At 37.4% G+C, this 17,997-nt stretch overlaps 1 protein-coding gene across 1 annotated transcript in view; it reads left to right on the top strand.

Annotated features, from left to right (window-relative positions):
* Positions 1 to 17,997, top strand: part of GALNTL6 (polypeptide N-acetylgalactosaminyltransferase like 6) — a 455,937-nt gene that overhangs the window by 402,544 nt on the left and 35,396 nt on the right. The window contains exons 7-8 of the mRNA XM_035557893.1: positions 7,356 to 7,473; positions 17,054 to 17,161. Coding sequence (XP_035413786.1) covers positions 7,356 to 7,473; positions 17,054 to 17,161 — 226 coding nt within the window. The remainder of the gene's footprint in view (positions 1 to 7,355; positions 7,474 to 17,053; positions 17,162 to 17,997) is intronic.

Genomic DNA, 17,997 nt, shown 5'->3' with positions numbered 1-17,997 from the left:
AATTTTAGCCTATAATATTGCAGCAGAGACAGAAAAAAAAAGCTTCTCTGTAATTTGAAATTTATGACAGTGACTTTAGCTTGATGGCCTTTTCTGTCTTTTTCAAAGTTTTCCAACTGTTGCAAATATGCATAGAGTGCTATATGGTGCCATCCAGTACAGTCAACAGAATGACCTCTTTTTCTCACCTGTCAACCATAAAAAGACCAAGCAGCTGTTTTACCAGCCCCCGTGGAGTATATATGGCATAGGAGATGCCACAGGCCTGGTAGGCACAGCCCTGCTGGTTCTGCCTGTTCAGCAGATGCTACGGTGAGCAGTGCTGCCGGAGCATGGGATGGTGCAGCTGCTCTGGTCTGCTGGTGCAGTTCTGCTGCAAGCTGTGAGCAGTGCAGGGGAAAAAAATGCACTGGAGCAGTTTGTAATCTCCAGGCATGAAGTCACCGTTACCCATTGTGTGCAAAAGCTGGCTTTCTGGGCTGTGGTGCCTTCAAGTCTTCTTTAATCTGGAATAAGTACAGAATGCTTTAGAGTTATAGAAATCAATCACAGAGTTACAGTAATCAGAATAACTTAAATCATCTGTAACATCTAACAGCAGGCTGATAACCAGTGAGATTTGTTGTTATTATTTATCTATCTCTGTTGGGAGAACAAGGTTTGAATTAAAGGGCTGTTATGGAAATTAAAAAAAAATCAAAAAAAAAAAAAAAAACTGTGTTTGGGCCCCAGTAGATACATTTTAAGAAGAATCATTTATCATCAAATTTTAATAAAAATTTCCCCGAGTTTAAACTTTACTTATGATGCTGTACTGTGTTATGTAAATAAATAAAGCAAAAGTAAGTCCTGGAAAAGGAAGATAGTTCTCTGGTTTATACCTCTACATCTAAAGAGAAGAAGGTAGCATTGTAATTGGATAGTAATTCTGTTGAGCTACTGCCCCCATATATTCTGAGAGAACATCCTTGAAGGTAGTGTTGGAATTTAATGAACTGTTGTTATTCCCTAATACTTGGGAGGCAGTGATGGAGTTGCTGTGCAGCCAAGAGAGATGACCTACAGATATGCTGCTGGCTTTGTTCCTTATTTGAAAATAGAAGTTTAATCTCAAATGAGATGTCAATTTACCTGAGTATTACTTTCCATAGACACAGATTTCCTTGTTAGCTTGAGCAGATTTTTCCTGTTTAAAAGTAAGATGTACACTCAATTTAGAATAGTGGCATTGCCTTAAAATGTCAGCCTCACATTTCATAATAACCCAGAGGGAAAAGAGATGATAGTAGGAGGTTCATTGTGCCTTCAGCTGAATGACACAGGCCTTCATAATCAAAATAATTGGATTTTTACAAGAACCAGGAACAGGGTGACTTCCCATACTTGCAAAATTCTTAGGCTATGCAAAACATTACTTATCTGTTTGAACTTTGACCTTGAGTTAACTTTGAATGCAGTCTGATGTAGTGTCTTTTTTTTTTCCTGACTTGTTGAGAAAGAGTATATCCTTTAAAAAATAGTGATTTTTTTTATTTTTAGATATGCTTCTAACTAAACCTTACTAAAAGCCAGAAGGCCTAATATAAGTTCGCATTTTAGAGACATTTGGTAATATTTTGCCTCTGTACTGCAAATTGAAAGTTGCATCAAATTTTGCTTGGAGGATTTTTTTTTCTAGCATTTCTTACTCACTTCCTACTAGTAGGCTGGAGGGTTTTAGGGCAGCTCTTTAGCTGCACATGTCTGATATCCCTGCCTCCTCATGCCATGAACATGGCTCAGCAGTAGTGCTGCTCTCAGCTCACCTTACAAGCAGTCTTACAAGATTCAGGTGTTTTGGACTCATGTCTCTAGTCCAACTTGAAGCACAATATTCCCAGTGTTCTTTTGCTCTTCAGTTTTATCCTCCTGAACACCTTTGCCAGGAGGACATTTCCAGAACATTTCATTTTCCTTTTGTGATAATATCTGCTGACCGACCTCCTTAGTTTGATTACTGTAGATCTCCTCTAGCAATAATACAGATAGATTTCCCTTGGATTATGAGAGGTAATTATGAGAGAAGGAAGTCTTCTCTTCAGTCTTCCATCTCTACCCAACTGTCCCACATCTTCCAGAGCTTCATTAATTTTCTAAGTATGGGAGGGAAGGCTAAATGGGCCTCAGCATCATTACCCATATAAGGGTTCATCACTCTTTTACAATATGATTTTTCAATGAAGTTTAGCAATGTGCTAAGTAAAATGTTTGCTTAAATACCAAAGCATCATTTGTACGTTTAAGATTAAAGTGAATGATGTGGCTATAATGCCACTTACAAAGGTTACCTGTGATGAAACTGCTTGATGATTATGCAGCACTTTCATAATCTCCAGCAAAGGTTGCTATGTGAGAATGCATATTTTTATCAACTCTTTTACAGCTCTTGGTCATGGGAAATTTGCTGCATTTGGCATTAGAATGAGGCCTTACTGCAATTTTACTAGAAAGGCTGTTGATCATGGGGGGATGCAGGCTATGAAAGTATGAGTCAGGTAAATTAGCCTTGATCTCTATCTTGTATAATAGTGCCTTCCTGGAATCACACAATGGTTAAAGGTTGGAAGGGACCTCTGGGGGTCATGTGGTCCAACCCATCTGCACAAGCAGAACCTACAGCAGGTTGCCCAGGACCATGTCCAGGAGGCAAAGAAGTAAACGGGTGAAATCTTTGTTCTATGCCTCTTAAAGGACACCTATCTCACAAATGAATTATCACCTATAGAATAGTTTACTGGGTGCCAGTGAAAGAAATGTATTAACCATGTATATATATATGTAGATATTCACTGTAGGTAAGATGGAGACACTGTGGATCTGTATGAAATCTGTCAACACATGATGGATTTTGCAAACAACTCATTAGAAAGATAGAGAGGAACAAAAAATAACACAAGAATATTCAAACTGATTAGGAGTGATAATAAATTTATACAGCAGCTTAATTAGAGAATGCAGATTACTGAAACCAGCTGGATGTGTAGGAGTCTGCACAGTTGAATACAGTGGTGCAAATGCTGCCTTCAGTTTACTTTGTGAAAATTGCTGTGGTATCTTATTATAAATACTCAAAACTTCACAGTTACATAACAAAAAAAAAAAAATAGCTGGTAATTTACAGTGTACTTTGATGAGGGCTTTGAATGTACAATTATTGAACTGCTGTGGTGTAGGGGCACTATTTACGGGGAGCAAATCAACTTAAAGACAGACCATTTCCTTACACAGTTGATCTGTCATGTATTTTAAGATACCGTTCCTACACACACTAAGAAGATAGGATGTGGGCTGCAGGGATGCAGTGGTTTGCAAAAGCTATGTGAGCATTTGTTAGAGACTGGGGCACAAATTCATCAAATAAGGGGCAAAGTTGTTTCATAATCATGTTGTTAGAATGGATGTTAGTAAGATAAAAGGAAATAGCGCCTTACAGAAATATTCAGTGTAAAAAAATAGTGTATTTTAAACTAATTTCAACATATTTGTTTAAACGGTTAAATATATGTAAGATACCTCTTTTTAATTTACTTGAAAAATTCAGTGATGTCAGTCTAATCCACATTCATCCCAATTACGTCATCTTTTTCTATGCACAGTACAGAAATTGTCCTTCAATTTGTCTTTTGGAGTAACCTATAAGCTCATACTGTATCTATCACTTCCTAGCCATTTGGTCAACTCATCTTCTTCATTTCAGTTTGTTTTATTTCTGCATCCACATCATTTCATTGTTAGTGTCCAAATCTCTGTCTCTTACTTTAAACATGCATAGATTTTAATGTTTACTTTTGTTTGAAACTTTTGTTATATAGGATTAGTATCAGCTTCTGCTGTTTGCATGACGAAGCTTTGGTGCACTATCAAGAATCACTGCAGAGAGCACCAGCTCTCTGGAACGAGGTATTTGAATCTGTTCACTCTTCTGAGGTGCCTTCCTGTGGTATCACTAAGGTGGAGGGGCACACTCCTCCTGGGCTGCATCAAAAGCAACATGGCCAGCAGGTTGAGGTTCTCTGACTTTGAAGATTCATAGATGATCTCTTTTCTTCCTCTGCACGTAAATTATGAGAAGTCAGAAAATTGTTCACTGGTTACAGTTAATCTACTGCTACACTTCCTTAAGTACATTTTTTAAATCTGTAAGTTTTTTTTTCTTGTTAAGCATTTACCTGCCTTTTTCTCAGTGCAGTGTGTATTTTTTTTGCAAAAAATAACTTCTTTTTTCACTATCACTAAATCATACTCCATTCTTGTCTCAGCACACCAATCTGTGCTGGGAAAAAGGAGGTCTCTTGGGCAATTTTTGGATCAGCTGACTTACCAGCAGTATTGTTCTTCCAGGTACAGTGAGTTTGTGCAGTACTTCTCATGTGGAAGCTTTTTATAACTATTTTTAAGCTTAGCAACCTTAGCCTTTCCAGCTTTTCTGATGTTTAGGAGTCTTTGTCCTTTGAAGTGTTTGACTAGAAGTTTTTTACAGCTTCCCACTCTAATTACTCACATAATATTATGTTACAGTAGCTCAAGTCTGATTATTTAAGTGTCTGAGTAGGATGTTCCATGAAAAAAAAAAAGTCTTTACAAACATAGCTTTGTACTTGACGTTTCTATATAGAAGCCATTAAACAAGACATTAATTCTTCTCTTTTGGGCTCAGTACAATTCTTGTCTGTGTGACTAATCCTATTGACTACAAAAGGACTTTTCATATCAGTCAAGATTGTAGGACTGGACTCTTGTCTTCATATTTTGGAGACAATTTAAGCCCTGTTCAGCTGTAGCTGCTTGTGGCATGCCGTGGAATACATATCCTGTGCCAAGTGGTCAGGGCCACACAACTTATGGCTCATCTCTCTCCAATAACTAGAAAGCTATCTTGTTTTGTCCTCCCCATTACTTTTTCTGCAAAGCTACAAATGTCAGAACATGCTATGGAATAAGAATGACTACAGCAACATCATGTGAAACCTTTTTTTCTTTTAAATGCTAGAAATATGAATTTGCTGTTCCAATCCCTTGTTTGTTAGTTTTTCTAATTGTAATAAATGTTCTGAACTTTCATGAATGATCATCTAAATAACAAGGGGTTTCTTTACTCAGTACTATCTCTGGAAAATGTACAGATTACTTTTAAAGTATCTGCCAATTATCTTGCAATTTGAAGTCTGATTTTTTTCATTTTCTATCTGATTCACCAGAGGGGATTGCCATTTCCATAGGCTCTTCACTGTGTCAAGAGAAATACTCAAGGAAGATAAAGTACTGAAGAGAATTAGAGAAAACCTGTGCTTCCCCAGTGATTTCTGGGATTTCATTTCTTCTGCCAGTTAAGATTTAGGTTTTAGTATTTTCCATGCAAGTCCATCTTTATAAAAGGACATTGTGTTTTGATTATTTAGAACCTGAAGTCACAAAGGGCATGTTGTAATTAGTTTTACATCAGTAGGAATGGAAAATGTATTGTAGTAGTCAGAATCCCCAGGGGAAGGTTTCTAATAAAAAGTCCATTGAATTTATTCATATGTGGAAAGAACAGTCAATATTTGAGGTATGAAATGTCAATAAAAGTGAAACATATTAATACGCAGTCTATGTTGCAGAGCATGGCCTTGCCAGTTAGAATATTGGAGCTTTGTTTCACAAAGCTACTATGTACTTTTAGAAATATAATCTCTAAAGGAAAACAGAATTAGTCTGTTAAAAACAGGGCTCCCTAGTTGTGAAAATTGATAGCTTAATATGAAATGTAAGATATGTTTTTTTTATATATACATATATTTCAGATTACATACTAGAAGTGAAAGGTAAAATACCTGTAATGTATTTCATTACTATGAATGCAGCTGAGAGGATCATTTTCTGACATTCATTCTATGCGAATCTAATGGTGGTAGAGGCCACCCAGCTGTTTGCTATTTTGTCTTGGATAAAAGATAGCATTATAAAAAGTGATAAGTTAGAAAAAAATATGGCAGAACGTTGTTCCATTAACTTGATGTCCAGTTAATAAACTTCTAGCTTACTGCAATACTTATCAGTCCTAGTTCACTACCAAATCCTAAATCAATGGCAAAGAATGAAGTTTTTATTTGCCAGTCAGTTCTCAGGAATAGAACCATGTGCTTCCATAGCCACAAACAATCCACCTATATTAATTCAAAACAAATGTTCCCCCAGGTGGGATGATTTTCCCAGAGGGGCTGCAGTGTTAGAAAACACATAGCATACTATCTGGTTGTATGTCTGTTCTCTGATTAGGAAGTACCACGAGCATCTTTCCTCTTACTGACCAGACATTAACAGAAGTGTGTTCCTTTTTGCCCATTGCTCTAAACTTACAAGGCAAGTGTTGACCCAAAACTGATTGAGCAGTTGGATTGATCTTTCTTCAGCTTATCTTCTACCTGTTCAGTGTAGAACCCTTTGTATTCCCTTTCCACTACAACATCAAGGAATCATTGAGCAACATTGAACTCCTGAGAGCTGTCAATGTACTTACTTCATTAGAAGCATCGTTGTCTTGGTAGTTAAAAAAAAAAAAAAATAGTTTCCAGTATAAAAAATCATGCTTATAAATTTAAAATGCACTTTTCATGAACATCCTATAATCTTAAGTATCCCACTTGTTCACTTGTTTGTTTTCTATATTATCTGTGGAAAGGGGCGAATTAAAGCAATTCAGTTGAATTCCACATGTTTATTCATGGAATAAATGAAAACACAGGAAATACTGAATGATTTGCCTGTGAGGTAAATCACCACTGTGAGACCAAGTTTAGGAGTTTTAAATGCTCCTGTAGAAAAGCAGATGTTCAACTCCCAGCAGCTGCTCTGTGACCATCTACTGTTGCTTTTCTCTAGCCAGCACCTGTGAAACTGAATTGAATTGAGAAGTTTTGCTTGCTTTCAAAACTCACTTTCAAATGTGAGTTACTTCACATGGAACACAGGGATCACGTTAAACACTTTTTGCAGGTGTCCAGAGTTCCTTTCTTTCACTGTTACGTAGGTTTACTTAACAATGAACAGAATTTGGTTTTAAAAGGGAGAATTTGCACATGACTGTCTACCGTGCCCTATATCTATCTACTTATATTGCATTGCCTGTTTCTCAACTGGAGTCCATTTTAGGGTCAATAATGTAAATGTAGTTTACAATAAAGGTAACTGTGAATTTACCTACATTCACGTGTGCACACACACGTGATCCTAGAATCTTCATTATTGTTTGTCCATGTACATTGCCAGTCTTTTCCATTTTTCAGGCATAGCAGGATGGTTCCTGTCATTTACAGTTTGTTTTACTTATTCTTCAGGTCTCCTGTGATGGCTGGAGGTCTATTTGCTGTTAACCGAAAATGGTTTTGGGAGCTGGGAGGCTATGATCCAGGATTAGAAATATGGGGAGGAGAGCAGTATGAAATCTCTTTTAAGGTAAGTCATCGAGTCACCTTATGTAATACTTCCTTACTTGTTTGGTTTTATGCCTGTGGATTTTGATTTCTGATATGCTTTGTGATCATGATGCTGTAACTAACACTAGCTTTAGGGTTTTAACTAAAATTAATTTATTACAGTTTGAATTCTTTTTCTTTACAAATTTCCACTAATTTAAAACAGAATTATGTCATCAACATAGGCTCCATAAACCATATAAAATCACTGAGTGCAGTTTAGTGCAATTTTCTCCAAATATCTGGTAGCTTACCACCATCAAAGAATAAAGTTTTACCTTGTCCTTTGTGTCAAGTCTTCTCCACTTACCTCCCATCAGACGCATTTCCTGAACCCTGTCATGCTGGAGGTAGGCTCCCGTAGGGTCAGCTGATGGGAATGGATGGAAATGAAAGTAGAAGCTCGTAGAAAAGAGGACTCTCTTCAGTAGCAGTGAATCACTAGACCAGCTCAACTGCTATGAGCTATTACCTACAGGCCAGATTCTCAAAATTGGATGATTTTTAATTCAGTTTGGATAATTGTAATGACATTTTGAGTTTTTGAGTGCCCAGGTTATGAACCACCATCCATGGTATATCCTCTGTGTGGACATCTGTATTCAAATCAGTTACTTGGCTTTTACATGCTGAGTTGAAAGTCTTACTACTTTCCACATGTAAAATAGGTATTTGCATTAGTTTGATAAAGACTAATATATCTAATTTTGAAAATTCAGTTTACTATGCTCCAGTATACCCATGGAATTAAGAACTTTACCTTATGGCCTCTGTATGCACAGGTTTTCAATTAGCTGATAGAATTTCATGAAAAATATGGAATGAGTCAGACATGTTTGGATAAGGCTTGGATCTGTAATCAGAATTCACATTTAGCTTCAGGATCTTTCCAACCTACTTCCAAACTCCTACAATGTAAAGCTCAGCAAATAAATTTAATATGTCAGCCATGACTAATACTGTACATCTTGCTGCATCTGAGTTTCAACAGTGATTAAAACAATAGAGCTGTGGCCATTCTGTGGAATAAAATGTACAGCATGACCCTACACTGGGCTGCTAGACTGTCTTTATGGGAGTTATCAAGAACAGAAAAATGGTTTGTATTAACTGCACTACTCTCATCTTTCTCTAAATCATTTTTACGCCACAGCAAAACAAAATTGGAAGGCAAGGGAAACCCAGTAGATGGAAAACATGTTTTGAATATATCGATTTACGTTCTATCCATATAGGTTGTTTCAGGGTCAAATGTAAGTAGTCACATGTAGCTGTAACAACAGTATCTGGCAGGTCACCTAAGATTTTATTATCCTATTTCGAATATTCCTTTTATTTGTCATCACAAAGAATATAATTGTAATGCAGTCCAGTCTTTGTATAGAAACCATGGTAACAGCACTAGAAATTGAGATACTAGATTGCCCCAGTGTGTTTTACTCAAGTGATAGATTCCTTTTTTTTTTTTTTGGAGGCAGCTGTGTCACACTGGGTCTCATTTCAGTCATATCTCCTGATATCTCCTGATTCAAATCATTAGTGTGTACTAACCTTAGGGTCCCTGTCCTTTCTTATTAGTATTAAAAGAAGAAGGAGGAGGAAAAAAAACTCCTTAGAAAGAATTGCCAATAGAAACAGCTTTCTGCTGGAAGAACTTAACAGAGATGAGTTACAGAAAAAACACTGCTGTTTTGTTTGGAATGACACAAAATGGGAGAAGAAATCACGGGAGGCAGGATGGAGAAACAGAACAGACTTTTTTTGTTATACCAGAATTACCCGTGTCATCTTGGGAAAGGTTTCTGGTTCAACAGTTTCTACACTATTGAGAGCTACAGATTCAGTCGTCTTAAAACTTTTTTAAATGAGAGCAAATTAGTCAGTTTAATTTACTGTTTTTATTCACAAAACTTGAGAAGGTGGTGGGCTTGCCATCTCTCTGTTATTCACAAAGTCAATGAAAAAAACAGATGACCAATACGTGCAACACCCAGCTTGAGTGGGTAGGAAATGACATCTTCCCTAGATTATCTATGGTTTGTGGGTACCCTGTGCTGATGCCATGTCTTGTGTTAATGCTATTTTGCTTGGCAAATGACTATTTGGAGCATGCTGCCTCAAGAACCCTCTCCAGAACATCTCTAACTACCAGATACTTGACTGTTCTCGCTCATTTCTTCAATTCAATTACATCTCAAGTATTTTGTAAAAACATTCCATTAAGAAGCTGCAAAAAGAAGCCAATTTGAAATGTCCCATAACAGTGGAAGAAAGTTCACGTTTAGAGAACTATTTCAGGTTGGTCTTCAAACTCAGTGACAAACATGGTCTTCCTTTTATGTTCTTCACATATAATCTTGTTTTTAACTTTGAGATTCATTTGTATGAACACTGGTATATAAGTATAAGTAAGTGATCCAGCTACTATAAATGGATACCATACCAATGACATGATCTTTCCAGTGTCAGACTTGTAATTTTTGTGGTTAATTCTAATACAGTGATGTAATTATGAGGGAGTGCATGCCAAAGTGAGAGCTGTCACAGACTTTCTGGAAGGAAACAGTGTCTGGTTCACCTCGAACAGATTGCCCTGCTCCGTGAGCTGGAGTGAGGAGTGTTCGTGGATCATTTTTGTTCTTCTACTCAGTTATGAGTTTTAAACTCCACTTCATGGATCAACAACCTACTGTAACCCCTCTGCTTAACATTGTAACAGTAGATCCAGGTACTATACAGTAGACAAGCTGTGGCGCGTCTTTAATTAGTGCTCCAGTTTACTTTAATGATTTGAGTGTTTGAGGTAAGCTTACAGGTATGTTAAGGAAGATCTTTGGCAAATGTGTATCTCAAATATCAGGCTTATATGCCCAATTTCACTGTTTCCAAGCATAGCATCATGTAAAAGAAACAGTGCATGTCATGTGTAATATTTTGTGGCCTCATTTTATTTGGAGAAAAATATCCTAGATGCTGGAATGAAACTTCTTCAGAAACATTCACACACCAAAGGGAAAATGTCACTTGACAGTCAAGATCATATTAAGGAAAAGCATCTTCTCAACCAAAGACGTCTGCATTACTGAATCACAGTTATTGACAGTCATCCGCACAACTCAAATTAGAGGAGTGTGGGCTACAAGGCAGGTAGGAAGCCGTGAGTACAGAGCATGGGCTTAGAAAACCAGAGAAATTGGATCTTTCAGAAAAGTATGATGGCTAGATCTTTGCTAGTCTCAGGACTCAATAAAATAGTTTGCCTGATGTCCTCTGACGTAAGGCTTCATCAGCTTCTGCATCGTGAACTTAGTATCACCTGCTCTGCTATGCTGTGCTCACTTTAATCTTCTACTGCATTTTGCATACCTCAGACGCACAGTGAATTAAAGGCTGGTGTACAGGGTCATCGTACAAGCTCAAAGGAATCACTAATAATAGCTAAGCCCTGCTGCTTTATGAGTTCAAGATGCTAAGGCAGAGTTTGAGTACTGATTTAAAAAACTATATAATAAGATTATAACAGGAGAATTGGTTGTCTGGGGAGTCAGGCAGCAGTTTCTGACACAAAAAAAGTTGAACCAGATTTAGGAAGGGTAGTTAGGCTGGGAAGATTGGAGGATAAGTGTCAATTTTGATGTTTCTTACTGGCTGTTTCACTAGATGTGACCTGGGGTGACAGGCACCAGGCTTCAGTGCAGAGCATACTCCTAACCCAAAGTATTTTTCTGTGGGGGAGTTTGCATTATCTCATTACACAGGGACAGGGGGTGGGTAGTGTGAGAAAAAATCTCTTAGTGTGTGTTCGGGGATGATGAGGGATGTTCTAGGGGGAAAAAAAGAGACCGAATCTGCACTGAAACTAGTTTTACTGCAAAGTAATTGAATGTTTCTCTAAAATACAGGAAGCTTTATAATGTTTCGGTGATGTTTGGAATTGTGCCATAGCAGGAAACTTCCGCAGATTTCAGGCACATTTCTATTCCAGGTGCTGAGTTCTTAGGAAGAGAGAGGGACAAGTTTAAAAAAAAAAAAAAAAAAAAGGCTGCTTTTTAAGTTTGCTTGGCATTTATTTCCTTGACTACAAAAAACAACATACTTCTCTCTTGTTCTTGCTTGGTAACATTGCAGCAGAGGACAGCAACAGTCGTTGCACCGGGTGCTGTGTTGATTAACTGCAGCTTCCAAATCAGAGCACTTGGACACACATTTGAGGGATGGTAAGGCAGTTGCAACCTGTGTATCAAAACATGACCTCTTCATTAACGGGTTTCTTAGATTAATTTTTACATAAGAAATAATGTGTAGCATTTTAATTTTTTGGCAGCATAACCTCAGGATCAATTTTTTTAATTAAAAAGATGTATGATATCTTGCTGATGATACTGTTCAGCATGCGCTAAACTTGCGAAAACTGTTCAAGTGCTGGAACTGACCTGATTAATAGCTTCCTTTCTCATTAACCAGGGAAGCCACTGTTTAGGAAATCCTAAATTTAAGTCTGCTAGAAAAACACAATTTATGTAGTAATTTCCAAAATATATAGAGTTGTAAAAGATAGTCATTTCCTGTGTTTGCTGAAGATCCTTTACACTGGACATTCCTTAGTCATAGACATATACCGTACCTTAACAAAAATGATCGTGCTAATATCCCAGCCTCTTTGAAGATAGTCACCTATATCTAGGGCTTTTTTTATCCTTAGCTGTGCTGACACATCTTCCAGGTTCTCTCCATCCCTGTTTTTGACACACACCTCCAAGTTCATTAATCCCTTTATTTATTGTCTTCATTGTTAATTCCCTCCACTGCTGGCAGTCCTGGAGGGAGATAGGGAGTAGGGGAGCATTACCACTTGTCAATGCAGTTGCAGACTATACTGAAGTACAGATGCTCAGTATTTGAGAGCCGCTGGTGAGTTCTGTTGAAATATCCAGTCATCGATTTCCAGTTTAAACAGTACTGTTTTAATGTCGTTGGCAAGAAATCCCACTACATCATGAGTAAATGGGTTTTGCTGTTTCTGACCTTGCTGACTGCACATTTGAAGTCATTGTTCCTGTTTTTAATTTTTTATTTTATTTTTGCATTTAGCTGGGCATTCTCGTTACATGGAAAAGTTCACAATAAAATATTCTTCCTTCTCCTTTTCTACCACTGCCAGATCTGGTTTCTTGGCTTACATTTCAGGAAGAGTATCTGCAAAATTCCATAATGTTTTTGTGTTTATATTTTCTGTGACTTTTTCAGCCCCATTGTGATAGTACATTTCTCCTGTTTGTAGTCTCTATTTCTTGCCCAATGCTCAGAGCACCAAACTGACAGCTTTGCATGACATACTTCATATTCCTTTTCCACCAGTTTACTGTTTTGTGGTGTGTTTTTTTTTCCTTTCATTTCAGTGTCTCTTGCTGTTGTCTGTCTTGTTACTGACTCTCAGCTGCAGTATGTTTCTCAATTAGTTTTGAAGACTGATCCAAAATCCATTCAGTCCCTCCTCAATCTTTTACTTAATTTGCTGTATGTTTATGTTCCTGTTCTCCAGCAACATATCCTCCACTGCTCAAAAATCATGAATCTCTTACTGCAGTAATTATGATTACAGTGTAGCATATGGATTGGAGTCTCATTCTCGTGTGCACTGTATTTACATTTTACAGATAGTCCCTGGGCTGGATCACTCACAAGCTATAGAGATAAGGCGAAGAGATAGAGCAAGCAACATTTAGTTTTAAAGACGAAGTGATATAAAAAGAGGGTGATTCACCCCAAATCCCACAAGAGCTGTACAGCAGAGCCAGAAAATGCATCTGTGATATCTAAGCTGCAGTCAGGAACAAAGCCACAAAACCACAGCTTAATCTATTTTAAAGCTTGCGGTAATGCTTGCCTTTTGCTTTCAACCATCCCTATAAAGTGTTTTGCAACATTCTCCTGGAAGGAGCTATATAAAGATAAATTGTGATATAGTACATAGCTGACACATAAACTACTCTTCTTTTGATCTTTCCAAACTGAAATTGCATTGTTTTAGTTTCATCTTTGTATTTTATACCTCAGCTGTTGACCAGATTCATTGCTTTGTAAGAAGGAGGCATTAGCAATCTTGAGAGTTTCATTGCTTGCTTCTTAGATAAACAGAGGCATCAGTGTTGTGATATCATTTTGCCAAATGTCCCACACCACCTGAATTCTTTTCATGGTACACTGGAGATCTGCAATATTTAACACAGAAGCCATTCTCCAATTTCTTGCATTTAGTGCAGGTGACATAAAAATGCACATTTTAAAGGCAAGGTTGCCAGAATTGATCTTCCCAGGAAAATATTAAAAATGCCTTTAAAACTATTCTGAAGCTAAAAGATAAACAGGAACAGCTGCTAAATGTCCTTCAAGGCAGCCCGAGATTCATTTCAATTACCCTACACAGTGCACCTCAGGTGCAGCACAGCATTTTCAAGTTTTATATCTATCAAATATAAACCTAACACAAAGTGTTATTTCCTCCCACTTGTTATTGCCTCAGCATACCTGACAAGTTTTTTCCTAAATCCTTTTCTCCTTTCATTTTTTCTTTTCTTTTTTTCTTTTATTTTTTACATATATCCAACTGCATTAGAGAAAATGCAGTGTATGTCTACTTCAGCTCTCATTGTATAAGTTAAAGTAATACTGCCCTATAAATATATATGCTTTCTTGTCTTTTAAATTTGTTCTGTTGCTGATCCTCCTCTGAGTCAAACTTCTATACTGTCCACTCTTAGCTTCAGTAGCTAAGAAACATTGCTTAATGACTTCAATATCTTGTCTAGTCTTTTAAATAACACTTTAATTTAAAAAACAGCAACAAACTGTAGATATATGTCTGCACTTTCGTCTGTGCACTGGGTTATTTGAAGACAGCCACAGAGGTATCCACTGAAAAGGTACCAAATGATGTAATGTACAGGGTATTCGCAGAAAGGTGAATAATATTTTTTACATAATTATATTACCCACCTGATTTTAACATTCTCATTTTTATAATTTTTAATATGTTTATGAATGGGAATTAGGTGTCACAGGATTATGTGAAAAGGATATTCTATGATTCTATATACGAATGTTAACAAGATTTCAGGTTTCATTTAAGAAGCAAACTTTACAAAATGGTTTTGAAAAAAAATGATCAAGTCAGCGTGGCATAGCAAGACCACTCTGGGCTGTAATGAGCTATTTTGACACAGAGGCAGAGCATTCATTGGGGTCTCCATTTCTAACCCATCAGTAAATTTACTCCCTGAGAAGGACTGTGCTCACTCAGGGACCTGATGAGATATGCTCACAACAGAAGTAGGAGTTAAAATACTCTTGATTCCATCACAGTGTGTGCTTCCATTTGGCAGTGCAGCTGCCTTTATTGCTTGGTGCCACTAACCTGCAAAATGTGCCTGCTCATCTGACATGCTAGCAAGCACCAGAAGCACCTACAGAGCACTCCTGTGCCTTAGTGAAGAGCTAACTAACTCCGTGCTGGGTGAGGGAAAGGTCCTGAGCAGCTTTCAGCTGTGCAAGGGTGTCTGTGGGCCCACAGGACAAAGCTGAGCACAGGATCTTCTGCTGTCTTTGGCGGTTTCAAACCTTCCTTGCTCATGCTAGCGTACTCAGGCTTGTCAGGCAATCTGGTACAGAGCCTCAAACAATTACAAGGGCTAATACCCAAATGACCCATAAGAAGTAGCTTCCTCAATCGCTTTGCAACTCAGGCCTTCGTGCTAAAAACCCCAGCTTTCTCTTCTCACAGTATGAATAGCACAGTCAGTCTCAGGGGCTGAATTCCAGCTTGCTACCTTCAGCAATTGCTTTCAGTCACACTCAAGCACCAAGTGATCCCGCAGTGCAGTGCTTAGCATCTGCACATTCGGATTACTAACATGTAGTCGCAAGCTCACAGCCACACAGCCAGGACTATGCAGGTACACCCTCTGTAACAAAGGCAAGCTCAGCAAAAAAGGCCAAACTCTTGTCCATTTTCAGTATTGTTTTAAATGAATGAAATTAATCATTTCATTTTCCTGTGATTTGAAAAAGCCAGCTGCTACAGCCAGCTGGTGGGCAGGCCAGAAGAGTCAGAATGAGAAATGTATGGTAAAAAAGTGCAGAGATGCACATTGTTCGCTGCAGGCTTCACAGTGAATGTCAAGTATTCGTGATCATATCATATTTTCTGATACCTTTTTCTAGGGATCTGGTAACTGCTTCTTTAACTGGGAGTATATCAACTTCTGGATGAATTGCTTTCTGTATGTAAATCATTGATAAAACTCTCAGTTGTCTGTTTTGTTCTGCGTTAGCCTCAGTCACAAGCTTATTTTATTCCATTTTGCTCCAAAATGCATCAAATACAGATAAAATCCCTTCATATGTGTAGCGTGTGGACCTCTGTTCTCACCCAGATAAATGGAAATTAATGGAAATATAGAATAACAGCCATTCTGTTATAATATTTGCACAGAACAAAGAATACTGTTTTGCCAAGACTAGGGAATAATGTTTATATCAGCTTTCACTCTAAGTGAATTTTAAACTCTTGATGAATGACTGGTTTCAGGATTTTGAAAAAAGTTCCGCCTGGGGACTTTCAGAGGTTTTTTGTTGTTTTCCATTTCTCTGATTTGCAAAATCAAATTGCTTTTTCTTTTTATTATTATTATTTTTAATCAGAAAGTCATAAATGTTGTCAGTGTGCTATAAAAACCACTGAATAGCCATCTTGGAGTTCAGTGGTTTGGCATAGAAAATGATGCCCGTAGGTGTTATTGCATGATTTCTGTAGTTCCTCTGATGTGACACACAGCCTTGCTCTCACATACACTTGGTAAAACCTAGTCACACTAGATGAAGCCTTGTGAAGAATTCCTTACTTGCTGCCCATCGACATGCAGCTTGGGTTTTAGGCCTATGATGTACTTGCAGCTCCCATCAATTTTGACAGAGATTACTACATTTGTTTCAGTGTCAAATGTATTAATTAAGGAAAGTAGCAGCAAGCTCTTTTCTCTGTCTATGTGAATCTGATTGGAAGGAAATTGATTTTTTTTTCCTTTTTCTTTACAAAATGAAGAGCATCTTAACAGTTGAGCTCTTTGTTCACTATTCAATACAAAACATAAGCCAGGTGTTTTTCGAAATTCTTCTTTCTTTTTCTGATGGTTTGTTTTATACACATGGCCTTCTTCTGAAATATTGTCCCTATAAGTTTTAAACAGTAGACAAAATAATATCTTGGTTGTGTTGCAGGAGAATCATTGATAGATATATTAAAGATGTTTTATATTTTCATTTTGAACATACTCTGCATATGCAAAGTGAGATTCAAGGTACCAAAGAACCTTTTTATCAAATTGCAGCATTGGGTAAGCAAAGAAGGCCACCACTATGAATACAGGAGGATTCGGTACAGAATGATGTATAGTTTTTACATAACCCTTACATAACAAACCATAACATCAGTCAAAATGCCCTTCTTTGCCCCATTTGTCCCCAGGAGTCATTCTTTCATTTGCTGTGTGTCTCCTTTCCAGGTGTGGATGTGTGGAGGTGGCATGTTTGATGTTCCATGCTCTAGAGTTGGGCATATCTACAGGAAGTATGTCCCTTATAAAGTCCCTTCTGGAACCAGCCTAGCACGCGTGAGTAATTGGGTTTTGCTGTTTGTCATTCTCATTCATAATTAGTCTCTTCATTTCCGCACCTAACAGTAAGCCATTAAAATGTAAAATGAATGTTGCTTTATTTTTCTGAAATGGGATGTGCAATTGCTGCAGTTATGCTGCCTTCCAGAGATAAAATTGCTAAGAATAAAATGAAAGCTTAAAAATACAGCGTTGGACATTTCAGCACAGAAGTACGGTTCATACTGATTCAAAAGAACCGAGGAATAACCTAAGGCTTGCAGTTCTTGAATTGCACAGTGTTGTCAGTCATAGCAGGACCAATTTGAATGCACATTTTCTTATCAGTCAGCAGAACAGGCAGAATCTTGCATAAGGAATATTTTTTGAGGCCAAAGAACTGAGTAACAATAATTTGAGTGGCTGTCTAATTATTGTATAAAACCTGGTTATGGAATACAGCCAGCTTCAAACTGTATGAGTGAGAAATTAGAAGACCTCTAGACATTTCTCAAAGACTACCAGCCACGTGCATGAGGGGCTTTTTGCTCAAGAGAAAATGTTCCATAACTTTTTGGAGATGTTCATGGGATGTCAAAAGATGAGAGACAAAGTGCACAGATGTAGCTTCAAGGCAGATACAAGTATTTATTCATGCTTGAGTTTAATCTTTTCTATTTTAGAGGAATTTTTTTTTTAAATAAAATGGCATTAATATTAAAGTCTGCATACTGCCATAGGGTAATATTTTATGAATCTTTTTTTTTTTTTTTTTTACTGATGAAAATGTGGTATGAATAAAAGAATAAATCTTTTGCTTTAAGGGGGAGATATTCTTGGTTTCAGCAGCATGG

Source organism: Cygnus atratus, chromosome 4 (assembly GCF_013377495.2).
Source record: "Cygnus atratus isolate AKBS03 ecotype Queensland, Australia chromosome 4, CAtr_DNAZoo_HiC_assembly, whole genome shotgun sequence".
Lineage (NCBI taxonomy): Eukaryota > Metazoa > Chordata > Aves > Anseriformes > Anatidae > Cygnus > Cygnus atratus.
This window is presented reverse-complemented; position numbering and strand designations above follow the sequence as displayed.